This window comes from Apostichopus japonicus, chromosome 20, assembly GCF_037975245.1.
Source record: "Apostichopus japonicus isolate 1M-3 chromosome 20, ASM3797524v1, whole genome shotgun sequence".
NCBI lineage: Eukaryota > Metazoa > Echinodermata > Holothuroidea > Aspidochirotida > Stichopodidae > Apostichopus > Apostichopus japonicus.
This window is the reverse complement of record NC_092580.1, coordinates 2,735,436-2,748,023: the sequence shown is the minus strand read 5'-3', so window position 1 is coordinate 2,748,023 and position 12,588 is coordinate 2,735,436. Positions and strand designations below refer to the sequence as shown.

The 12,588-nt window shown below is 38.1% G+C and overlaps 1 protein-coding gene across 2 annotated transcripts in view; it reads left to right on the top strand.

Annotated features, from left to right (window-relative positions):
* Positions 1-12,588, top strand: part of LOC139961104 (uncharacterized) — a 25,555-nt gene extending 12,967 nt beyond the window's left edge. Inside the window, exons 2-9 of one of the 2 annotated variants that reach the window (XM_071959998.1) lie at positions 2,770-3,152; positions 7,488-7,660; positions 8,439-8,576; positions 9,292-9,598; positions 10,404-10,608; positions 11,025-11,124; positions 11,747-11,776; positions 12,135-12,588. In XM_071959998.1, the coding sequence (XP_071816099.1) occupies positions 2,771-3,152; positions 7,488-7,660; positions 8,439-8,576; positions 9,292-9,598; positions 10,404-10,608; positions 11,025-11,124; positions 11,747-11,776; positions 12,135-12,464 (1,665 nt within the window). In that variant the 5' untranslated portion in view covers position 2,770 and the 3' untranslated portion in view covers positions 12,465-12,588. Of the gene's footprint in view, positions 1-2,463; positions 3,153-7,487; positions 7,661-8,438; positions 8,577-9,291; positions 9,599-10,403; positions 10,609-11,024; positions 11,125-11,746; positions 11,777-12,134 lie in introns of those variants that run through there. The other variant, XM_071960000.1, reaches the window with a different exon arrangement.

The following is a 12,588-nucleotide window of genomic DNA, read 5'->3' as shown; positions in this document are numbered from 1 at the left end:
ATAATAATAATCACTTATCAAAGTTATGAGAAGGAAGACCACTCACCATGCAAACAATACTCTCGTCGTTTGCCGTTTAACTGTGTAAACTGCCATACTTCCTCTTCCAAGTTCACACACGAAAGATCATATAGTTAACGTTTGAAAGTAACACTTGCATGGTCAAAACCAATGTATAGGTGTCGCACCATAATAAATTGCTTCGTTGGACTATGTATTTGAATTCGTCACCTTTCGTTAAAGGTCTTCTGAGCATCTTTTTAAGTTTTCAATTGACTACACACACGTCCTATTCCCACCATTTGATCTCTGGCTTGGAGTATATCATGGCTCTTAGGCTACATCATAACCCCCCCCCCCCCAAGTTTAACGGTTGATGAGGTGGAACCAATACCATTGCAAACTAATTTACTGGGTGTGCAATTTCCCACCCAGTTAGTGTGTTGTTTACTTCGCAGATCCGGCCTCTCTCCCCCCCCCCCCTCCTCCTCCGGAGACAATGTCTCAGATTGAATCTATTGAAGCCAAGTTGGTGCACTGTCCGTCGTGCCCTGTAAGTTATCTATAGTTGCCACTTAAAACCCCATCCCTAACACCCCATAACACATCCAAAATAATTGACCTGGTGGGCAATTTTCCACTCACTTAGTTTGTTATTTATTTCCTGGCTTGGAGTATGATGGCTGTCAAAAGTTAGCCACCATGACCGTTTAGATTTAAGCTAAAAGAGGTGAAAGTCTGGCATTATACTCCCGAACCTATATGCAAGCACCTCCTTGTGGGTTCCTTGCCGGTTCACAAACCAATTATTTATAACACGTCTTCTTAATTCGCCTCCAATTCTTATTTTTCAGCCAACAGTAGTTTATTTTATCCCCTTTAACATTGAAACATCAGGAATCATGATGATGACTGAACACTATGCCAATCAAATAATTTCAGTCAGTCGATGTTAGTGATTTCCTCGATAAGGTGCCTTAAGAAAGACTTTTAGTCTTTGATAAGTGACAGCCTAACCAGAGAGTTGTTCCATAACAACTCCCCGATCTAACAGAACAGAACGATTTGAGTGCTAGTAACTTTTCTATCGAGATTCCGGTTTCATGATAGTCACCTTTCAAGTATAAGTTTCATCTCTGGAATGCTAATTTAAGGCTAATCTTATGATGACATTGACTTCTCAGTACAGGCCGTGATGTTATTAATGTTGTTAATTCAATGTGTTATACATCTTAATAACTCAACCAATACACATTTTGATTTCGCACACATAGAGCACCATTGGAAGACGCGAAATACCCATGATTTGTCCTCATCAAATTTGTAATGCATAATTTAAGGGCGTTATTCCGTGTTCGTATTGCATCTGAGGAACTGGCTGACTAATGGTCTCAGTTGTGTTAGACGCAAAAATCCAGCCGCTTTAATTGATGACCCTCGGATTCTTAAAGGGTCATTTCGTGCCAGATGGCAGTGTTTGTTCAACGGCCTACAACAATTAAATTAAATTAAATGTGTGCCTTTAGTAGAGCTTTAACCTTTCATTGCTAATTGTGGTATATGTTACCTAGCCAGACGGGTTCAAATCAATATGAAGTGACAATCAAATAGAGGGCGTTGTTCCACCAAACTGTTCATGTATTGTACTGATTACGTTTGTGCATCAGTGACGTAAGTGCTCCTTTACTGTTTCAGAAAAATACCCAACTGGACGACAAATTGTCAACAAGTGAAGAAATATTAACAATAGGAAGAGTGGCATAGCTTGAGCTTCAAGGGCCTGTTCAAAAGTTGAATCTAAACCCATAAATATAGAAGTTCAAGAAGTTCAATATAACACTGGTATTAGCATCGAACCAGGAACAAAGTGCGTTTGAAAGAATCATTTCGCGAATCATACAGAAACATATACGACGGTTTAAAAAATTTTTAAAAAAAGTCAAGATGTTGTAATCATCATATCGAAAGTTGACATTTTGTGACAAAGTAGTCGAATTTTAAGGGTAAATTGTTGAAATTTCTAAGTCCCTCCAGAGTCACAGTAGCGTTTGCAAAAAGTAGAAACATTTCTTTTCAAAGATCCCCAAACTGGCAACCGATTTTCTGCTCGCCCTATACCCCCACCTTGATAGGCCAGTTGTAAAGTGAAACAAGACAGGTTGTGGCATAAGGATATGACTAATCATTTCAATTCGTGCGAAAACACGACTGGCAGTTCATATTAGAGTGTTTCGTTCGATCAAAATGTTGGAACCCGTTGCCTTTGCATTCGGGTGTTACGGTTCAATGAATCGCCTATAACGCTACGCACCTGCAATAACTATATATATATATATATATATATATATATATATATATATATATATTTATGGCTATGTATGTGTGTGTGAATGGTAAAAACTTCCTTAGTTTTGTGTGTATATGCAATGCCATTATAATTACATGCCAAAGACAGGTTTCCCCAGTAGTAATCATATCGTGAACGTATATAGAGTTATGTATTTTGCAAACGTTGCCATAACATGTTGATTCGGTTTGTAATCACGTATATATTGAGTGTTGTGTGTATGTATATATGTATAAAGGCTGTTTTGAGTATCGCGCTGAAACATAATGGGAAATCTTGCCATAAGACGGAACTATACGCTATACACCAATATTGAGACAACAGTTAACATTGTGATATAGATGTACAAATGTGGGTGCGTTTAAGGACTGCAGTCGATAAATATCTTGATTTATCATCAAAGTGTGGTTTCCATTCGACAGAATGTCGCGGCGTAGGGACACTACTCGCTCCACGGAACCGGAGTACTACAGCGAAATCTTGCAGCATAGAGATAAACTTCTTAATGGCCAGATGAAAGTCAGGAAAGTTGATTTAAAGTTCGTCCCAACGGGGGAAGAACTTAACGCTGTCTACCATACTCCATTAACTGAGATATTGTCCAAGCGGCAACTTCCTTTCTTCGTTAGACTTAAAGAAGAGTTAGTACTAGACGAAAGGAGAGATACCAAAGTAGTAAGGAGAGGAAGGACACTCACATTACATTTCATCATTAGACCGAAGAAGGTCTTCGCTACAGATAAAAATGGGAAGGAAATTGTTCTACCACTCTATGCTCGACAACTGTATGATGTTTTGCCAAGAGGTAATGTTCAAGTTACTTTCATAGCCGCACGTTTCTTCTGATGCATGCAGGGGCTGTATAATGGATGTATTATTAGGGATGCGTTATGGGGTGTTACGGGTGTGTGAAGGGGTGTTGGGGATATGTTATGGGGTATTAGGGATGGGGTTTTAGTGGGAACTATAGGTAATTTACAATGCACGACGGACAGTGCACCAAATTGGCTTACGTTTTCCTTGGCGTTAATGGATTCAATCAGTGAGATATTGTCTCCTGTGAAGTATAAACAAGGGCGTAGGAACCGGGAGGCTGGGGGCGCCAGCCCCCCCAGTGAAAAATGTGGAGGGGCGGAAGTATCATTCCGCGCTTCGCAAGTCAGAAAACCCCTTTTTCATTTCCAAATGAGAAAACAAAACTCATTTGGAGCACCAAATTGCATCTATGGCCAGGTGAAAATACAAAATTAAGTTTACAAAAAGGAGTGGGTGTTGAAGTGTGCTATATTGCACCAAATTGCATCTGAGGCCACCTGGAAATGCAAAAAAAAAATCCAAAGGGGGAGGGGGACACCCCCTTCCTTAGACCCCTCCCCCAGGTCGGCCATCAGTCTTCAGCCCTCCCCCCACACTCAAAAGTACCTTCCTACGCCAATGAGTATAAATAACACACTAACTGGGTGGGAAAATACCCCCCCCCCCAATTAAATGATTTTGACAACTACAGTAAACAAAGCCCCACCCAGTAAATTATTTTCCCCACTCGGAAAGTTTGGCTTTATATGTTCATTCCATATCAGAGATATACTGCGGTACATAAAAGCAACAACCAAAACCTTGGGGCCTATCTCCAGTACAATGATGGATGGGAATTACTCACATGAACGTCAGTCAACTTATCATTAACATCTTTGTGATAAAGGGAGTTGCAGACTAACTGGCTAAAGTTTCATAGGGATAGGGGTTGGGGGATGGATGGAAGATAGTGGGTCAACTAAAGACTAGATGAGTAAGATATATTCAACATTGTAGGTTTCAATAACTATGAGAAGTGTGTATGCCCAGGGAGGTGTAATAAATAAATAAATTAAAAAAAGAAGAAAGTTGAACCACATTTGCCTCGCAGATGTCATATTTGACTTGATCAATTATTCAGTCTTGTGTGAACGAATAGTAAATCTGTGACATCACAAAAATGGAATCATATTTTTCTTAGCTGTTTGGAAAGTTTTTCGTGACAGTTATCTCTATCACATCTCTAACACCTCCCTGCAAGGCCGTACTGTTCATATCATGTGAATCGTCATCAAATCACAAAAGAGTTTGTGATTGGGAATGGTGATTGGGGAAGAAATTATACAAGATTCCCCCCTCGGAATACACTAAGGTAAACCTTACCTAATACCAAGTGCAGATTAACACAGAGTATACTTAAGTTCATTATATATATTTGTGCTGATATTTGATTCGCCTATAAAAGATTAACAAAGGTCAACAAACAAAGGGGACAATAACAACACATTATCATACAGTCAGTCATGCACTGTCAAACACTACATGTCAAGATAACTTGAAAACGTCGAGATAACCCGCTGCCAAATTAACTAACGTTTAAAGTTCACTCCACTAACCCAGACACACCTCAAGTAAGATTTGACAGTACTGGTTTGCTCATAAGTTATAATGGCAACAGATATCACCAAAGTCAAACTCAATCTTTATCAATTTTTTTTCTTGAGAAAAAGCTGGACAAGTTATGGTTACTAAAAGTTTAGAGGTGATAAAGCACATCTTTTCCTCTTTAAACTAACAAGACTAATTTAGGTTCACCCCAATACCAATTAATTTTAGAGTTAACTTGGAATATTTAATTTGACTCTACTTAGCATATTCTAGGCTGCGGCTTACCTCAACACTTTTGACTTATATCAACAGATTTTAGTAGACCAATTTAATCAAAGACAACTAGATATTGCTCCGTTAACAACACAACTTTATTTTCCAACTTTTGAACCAATGACAATGTACTTTAACAAGGACATGGAAACCATCAAATACATAAAATGTACCAAATAATTTTGTTGGTGGAAACATTAAAAAAAGAAAAATGTGTCTATGACACAGTTTGTACTTACGATGGTTCAAATAAACTGCTCTTGTTGTTGCTTAATATCAGAATGGAAAACTGAATCCAAACCAAACATCAAGGTTCAGCGAACTATTTCTTTACAATGCTACGAAAACGAAAGGGGGTCCTTTCTCTCAAGGATATATATTAATGGCTTGTTACTGAAGAAGTTAAGTGTTTTTCCACTAAAACAAAGGAAACGTTTGAGAACTCAGACAACCTTCTCTCCTAACATTAAGACAAACAAAACTCTTTTAATAAAAGGGTATAAGCTAAAATATCGCTTTTGATATGTTAAAAAGGAACTTAATATAAGCATTATGCAAAGGGAAAGTTGCGTTCAGTTCATATCTACATGAGGTTCTCGACATAATAGCAGATGAAGTTATCACATGGTCAACCCAAAGCGAACTTGAAGCAAACACATTTTAGAACTGAGTTTGTGTAAATCCAGACGGATTAATTCAAATTACACTGGTTATAATAATCAAGTTTTCTATGCAAAGAGTTGATTTAGCAAAGAGTGGCTAACTGTACAAGCCTGTAAGCTAGTTTTGCACATAATATTGTTTAGTTCAAGCCCTAGTCATACTTTAGGTAACTCAAAAACGTCTGTCCAAGACCTTTGTCTCAGTATGGCCTGAACTGACAGATTGCAGTGAGGGTGTACTACTCTGATAGCACTGATCATAAGCGATTTCAGTGTACATCAATTGGTATGATGCACTTGTCTCTGGTCAATCGTATTTGCATTTGTCAGATTCACCATTTTCACCATCAAAGTCTGGATCAGCATATTGCAAAGTGAAACTGCCTTCGAGGCTTAACTTTTCTTTCAAAGTATTCAACAAGGTTTTCAACAGACTCTGGACGTTGTTCAAGGGACACCTTCAGAATGTCCTTTGGTTATATTCTCACTTTGTACATTGTATCAATTTATGAGCAACTATCTGCATTGGAGGAAAAATAACAATATAAGTGAGGGCTGGCTATATATTTTTCCTAAACTCCCCATAGAATTACAGTGCTGGACAACATGGTTATATTTTAGCAATAAATGTAACAGCCCATTCATCTACAGTACGCCAAATGCACTGCATTAATACTGCCCAAGGACAGCTGATCTACAGCATATCTACTCTTGGCTACTTCCATGGTTAGAAAATTTGCATTTACATGTCATCTACTGCATTTTTAAACTTTTACGTCAGGCTCTCTTTTATGATCACAGACAACTCATAAATTAGGGTAACACCTACCGTTCTTCTTGTACAAATACAGTGTCTCAACACAACCACCTTAGCATCGCTGATACTGATAGTGTAAGAAGGCAGAGTGTAGTTATCTTTAAGATTACCTGGACAAATAACTTGATAGTTTTCTGTCTCTGTCACGTTATATGCTCCAATGTGGCTTTGATATATAAACAGTGCTATGCAACTTTACTACAAGCCATACATTGTGCCCATCAACTATAATGGCTGGTATATCTGCTAGTACAGAATGACCGTACTATCACTGCCAATCACAACAACAAAAATTTTGATATTTTTATGATATTGATATTTTTATGATAATCCGTCCCATCAAACGTGATGGTATATGTGACTGAAACCGTATATGAAGACATAATTTCACTTGGTATTGCCTTAACATTTCTTTCTGAAAGAAACGAAACATTTAAACCAGTCACATTTTCAACCACAACAGCTGGACAAAAAATAATGAGGAGTTGCTTGCATCAATTGGTGTCGAGTTGACAATACATAGTAATTAAAATCATTAAAGTAATTACCAGTAAAGTTGCTCATATTCCTAACAACTCTTTTAAAAAGGTTGTGCTTAGCCTCAAACCTTACAGTATGTAGACACTTTTGCAACAGGTCCAAATATTTGGATTTTTGATCATGAATTTTGGCATCTACAGTAATCTAGTAATCTTTGTCTTTCTGTAAAATACTGGACTGTGTCCTTCACTATATCTTTCAGAGAAAGTAATACAGCCCAAACCGAATCTTTATTTGGTACATATCTGTCTTACCATCAATGAAGCAGACAAATCAATGTCAAATTTTCTCTCTTATTCCCCCTTGTTCCAAGTCCACAACGCCGCTGGTGGGGTCACTGACCAGGTAGCAAATTATGCCCATGATCGCCCACATGCAGATTACATATGTTATAATGTGTTTGAATCATCAGTGATAAATCATTTGTAATTTCATTAATTTACAGAACCTCATCACGATGACAAAGTGTTTCAAGGTACAGCTGAAGTCATTCAATCAAAGCCTCTTCCAAAACGTTTACGGATTCTCGCTGCAGTGTCTTCGGGTCATCCAGACGAATCCCAAGAGGCGGGAGAAATTATTGACGTCAGTCACATCGAACGTCGCGGGCAACTAAAGGTAAGATTATTCACAACATGCTTTCTTGACTGATAAGTGTTTACTGCATCTGCACAGCTATATACCTTTTAAATAGTTAGGATCAAAACAAAATGACATGTTGTTACATATAATTTAGGTTGATAGTTATTGGGTTGAGTGGGCAGGGAGTATGGTGTATTCATGGACCCTGGTTAACGTTAACTGGTTAACAATGCCACATCCATCCTGTTTTCACTGTTCTGAATTTTCCAACTCATATTGAAATATATATGTATATTCATCTTCTTTGGTCGTTTATTTCCATTTCATTTATGATAAATTGACCAAAGTATCTCTTTCGAGATCCGGCTATTGGATTCACAGATGAATTCGAGTTGGTTAGCGTCTTGATTTGATCTCTAAAATGAGGCAAAATGTGTTTGTTACCAAAACAGAATTAGCATTGTTCGATACAGGTGGCAAACACCTACAGTGGAATTACGACCTTCCTCACTGGTTTCGAACCTCTGGACATACATTTAGCGTTCATAGCCTTGTTGGTTAGGGTGTCTGCATATAAAGCGGGAGACCCGGGGTCGAATCCCGGTGGAGGTGGGACGTTTTTTCACTGTTCTGGATATTCCAACTCAATATATATATATATATAAATATCATACAGTGTTGGGGGGGGGGGGGGGAAGGGGTGGAGGGGCGTAGTTGCAATGCAGAGCAACTCACCTTGTAAGTATTGGTCTACCGTGGGATACATGCCCAAGAAATGTTTTGAAGGGCTGATTTTTATCTCTTTTTCTGTTAGGTCCTTGTTGGAAAAAGTACAATAACAAGAAAACAGTTTGCTTTTTCTGAGAAAATGACCACATCTTCGTATACCACGATGATATCCAAGCAGCCGCTCCATCTCTCAGAAATAATGAAGAAATATGACCTTCCATTGGTAAGCACATTTTATTTGTGACTGGAAAATGAAAAAGGTGGCGAATCCAAGGGACCAACTTAGGACAAGACTAATAATCACCCATATACTTTACTAATCCGACTTCCTCTCACCGATAAGAAAATTATGTGGTAGACGTTCTTTTGTCAATAAAATGGACTCGCCAGTTCTGTCTTTAAAAGAAAAGAGATCAATATTTATGCGATCTACCAAAAAATATACACTTGTTAGTTTTTGAGAAGCTAGCGTTCTAAAACGTAACGGTATCAGTATGTTTCTGCATGCTGACGTTTATTAGCATGGTATCGCTGTATTATGTTGTTACATGATTTCAACTTGGTTGTATTATCGTATCATTCTACAGTACACACGTTTTAACCTAGCATTATTGTATGGTATTATGTATAGCTTCACTTAAATACGGTACTAATACAAAATGTATTACAGTTCAGCTGTTAACAGACTAGATTGCTCAGTAAAAAAACTTCAGGGAACACTAAAAGCAAGGTTTTGTGCAGTTTAATATATCCTTGTCGAAAAACGGGTTTTATATAATAGACATAATTTATGTACACCATAAGACGAAACGATGTTTGACAATTAAACTGTACATGAAGATGAGATAAGTACAGAGTGACAGACATTCGCAGGCTGTCCATACAACACGTATACACTTTACGAAATTGGCGTTCTTCTTTGTGTTTCTGTTCTTCAGAGAGTTCGCAAGACAGAGGATAAGAGTTGCTGTTTCACCCTTCAAGAGTGCAAAGCCGAAGCCCAGGTTATCGCCACAGTTCCCCTGGCTGAGGCAGTGTATGCTATCCCTCTTACTTCAACAGTCATGGTGGAGTACATCGCCGATCAAAGTCCTATTCTGGCGGACAGCGTGTCACAATTATACCCATTAGTTAATTGGACTCTGGGGTTATGTGAAGTTGACCGGACACCGCTCCCTCCCAATCTAACCGGCATACCGCAGCCGCTACTAGATGTCCTGCGTGAATGGATGAATAGTAAAGAAGGTTAGTCCTTCAGTGTTTCTATCCGAAAACCTTTGTTATGTGTCTTTGATTCTTCTTTCAAGTATATATCATATCTGAAGAATGCCTTTCTTTAAGTGTACGAGTTTATAACGATCTGTTGGAGGGTAAACATATTTTGTAGCATACAAAGTGTAAGTTGTTCATTCTTACCAATACCTCATTGGGTGGAACGCCATAAAAAAGAAACTACAAAATGTGTGCAATTTTCAAACTAAGTTGTTTAAAACGTTAACTAAAGATTTGATTGGTCATTTTAAGATGTATGTAGGCTACATGAATTATTTCCCTGTATATACGTCGTTTCGTAGACCTACTATTATATTTTCATTAGCTGTCTTCGTTGTGATATAGAATTTTTCACAAATGGTCATAAAAACCGAAGTGATCTAGAAAATTGTTCTTATACTCTGTAACCTTTCAAAATTCAAATAACATTTTGTTCTTATGCAAATGACATGGGATCTTTTTTATTGCTTTAGATAAAATTAATATTTACAATATACTCAAGTTATTGGGAACGGTAAAAGCCAATGGCGTGCTGCCTATTTTTTCATTGAATTTTCTATAAAGAGAATTTTTCCGGTTTGAATTGCTTTATCAGTGAAGGAAACCATTTTAGTTTTTTTAAGTGGATTTCTAATTAATTTTTAACTGGTCTATATAATCGGCTTACACTTACTTTCATTTTCATGTTATCATCCGATGGATTTATGTATGCGTGGCACACATCATCTTTTCATATTTTTTTTTAAGACAGTATTTGTATTTGTATCTTTATTAAAAGGGTATGAGCTAGCAGCAAGACTAACTGAAGGATCGGTTAAATCTAAAAATGACACTATCGCAGAGCAAACACGACGGATAATATCATTAGAGAAGCAACTGGAAACAGTCGGAACAGCACCACCGACTCCTCTCCCACCTGATAAAAAAAAGCCTGCTGTATCAAGAAAACCAGCGACATCACAAAGGAGAGCCGCATCATTTAGGTAAAGAACTCGATCCTTTCCACTTTTGTATGGTTAGTAAACACATGTTTACCATTAACTTGATAATCAATAGAAAGGGGTTAAAATCATCGTCACCATTCTTCCCGTTTCACTATGCAATGACATACGATGCTTCCAGAAAGTAGGTTGGGAGGGGAGTTTTTTAGTTGTCCATCCGGCGATTATAGCATTCTTGTTACGATATCTTTTTGCTGAACCTCGGGTCAAGCGTAGTTTCTTGACCCCTTATGCTGTCAAGCAACCAAAACTAATTGTTACTGGCTAATTGACAAGTCTTATATTGACTATATTCGCGGCAAAGAGATGGGGAAGATTGGAAATTTGTGCATCATTTATGAAATTAAAGTAAGGTTAATAATTAATTGAAACAAAATTTTTCATTTTCTAATTGACAGTGACGACACGTACAATAGTGTACAGTACCCGCCCGTTCCAGCACCACGAAGGAACAGCCATACACCCTCACATGACAAAACACCATCACATGACAAAACGGTAAGCTTTTCATTCTTACCGATACCCCATCGGCATATGTGGTATAATGTCATAGAAAAAAAAAAGAAAATAATATTGTTACAAGTCAAAGTTTGGCATGTTTGGCATAGAGATGGTTAAATTAAGTCATTATACCATTTGCGATTGAGCACATGATTTCATTTAAATTTACTGAGTCGTATAGCTGTGTTTATATGTACTTATTGATGTGTATTATACATTGTATATTGCATGTGACGTACAGGTTATCTCATTCTCTTGGTTGGAACAAAAGCCAAAGAATTGAGGGAAGAATCTCCTAAGAGGGTAGGCGAGATTGCCCCTGGTGTGTGATAGGGATCACTTCGGGAAGGGGGAGGTGGTTTCAAAGAAGGGATGGATATTGACCGGAGGAGAGGTCTGGACAAAGAGGGCGCACAGTATTAAAATGTTACGAGTTCATTCTAGGCACGGTAGAACGAGGTGCTGAGGTTGTGGGGAGACAGGTAAGCTCGTCACTCGTAAATATCGAAACCAGTAAGTTTTGGAATATATATCGTTTTCCAATATATATTTGAATAAGTAAGTATCTTTTCGAAAATCTCATCCATCTCACCCTACATCTTGTTTTCTATTCACACAGGATCTGATGGAATTGAGAACAAAGATTACGGTGAGTATAATTTCGTCCGTTTCATATCACTCATTTTAAACAAGAAAGGTATGGTTAAAAATTCATTCGCGTCAGGTTCGATATTCAAAGGCAAGTATATGTAACGAACAGAACATAAATAATCAGTATAATGTCCATTGACGGCATCGAAATGCCCTTGATGTGCATTTATACATGTGCAGTTTTGCACTTCCAAATGTTTGCCCCCTCAACTCAACCATGCACTTTCCCCAACTCAGCCCCCCCCCCCTCCCCCTCCCCCTCCCCCCCACACACAAAATCTTAACATTCTGGTACCTAACAATGCTTTGTTCTGATGCCTCGATCTTGCAACTACATTAAATGATTTGTCTTACAGGAACTTCAAAAGGAGAGAAGACAACACTTGCTGAAAATTTCGAGCTTAGAGGAGGAAGTCGCCCGGTTAAACAAACAGATCAAGTCAAACCACGTATACGTGAAACATGAACCCGTAACCTCTTCTCTTAAAGAGGGCTCGGTTGCAGATGTGTTAAAGTTCCTCTGCAGTATCGGCTTATCTGACGTAACGGAGAATTTTGAAAAGGAAAGGGTCGACGGAGCGCTTCTCTATGATTTAGACGTAGAAATATTAACCAAGGAATTGGGTGTTTCAAAGTTAAACGCAAAACGAATTTTAATTGAGATACAGAAAGAAGGTCGCCGATAGTTAATTGGTGTACAAGAGTTAGTTGACTGCGTCTTTAAAGTGTAGCCTACACTATACTTAGTTTGGTTATGTTTCGGGGATGCTTGCAGTCAGTATTTTAGTCTTGATATATCATAACCCCAGG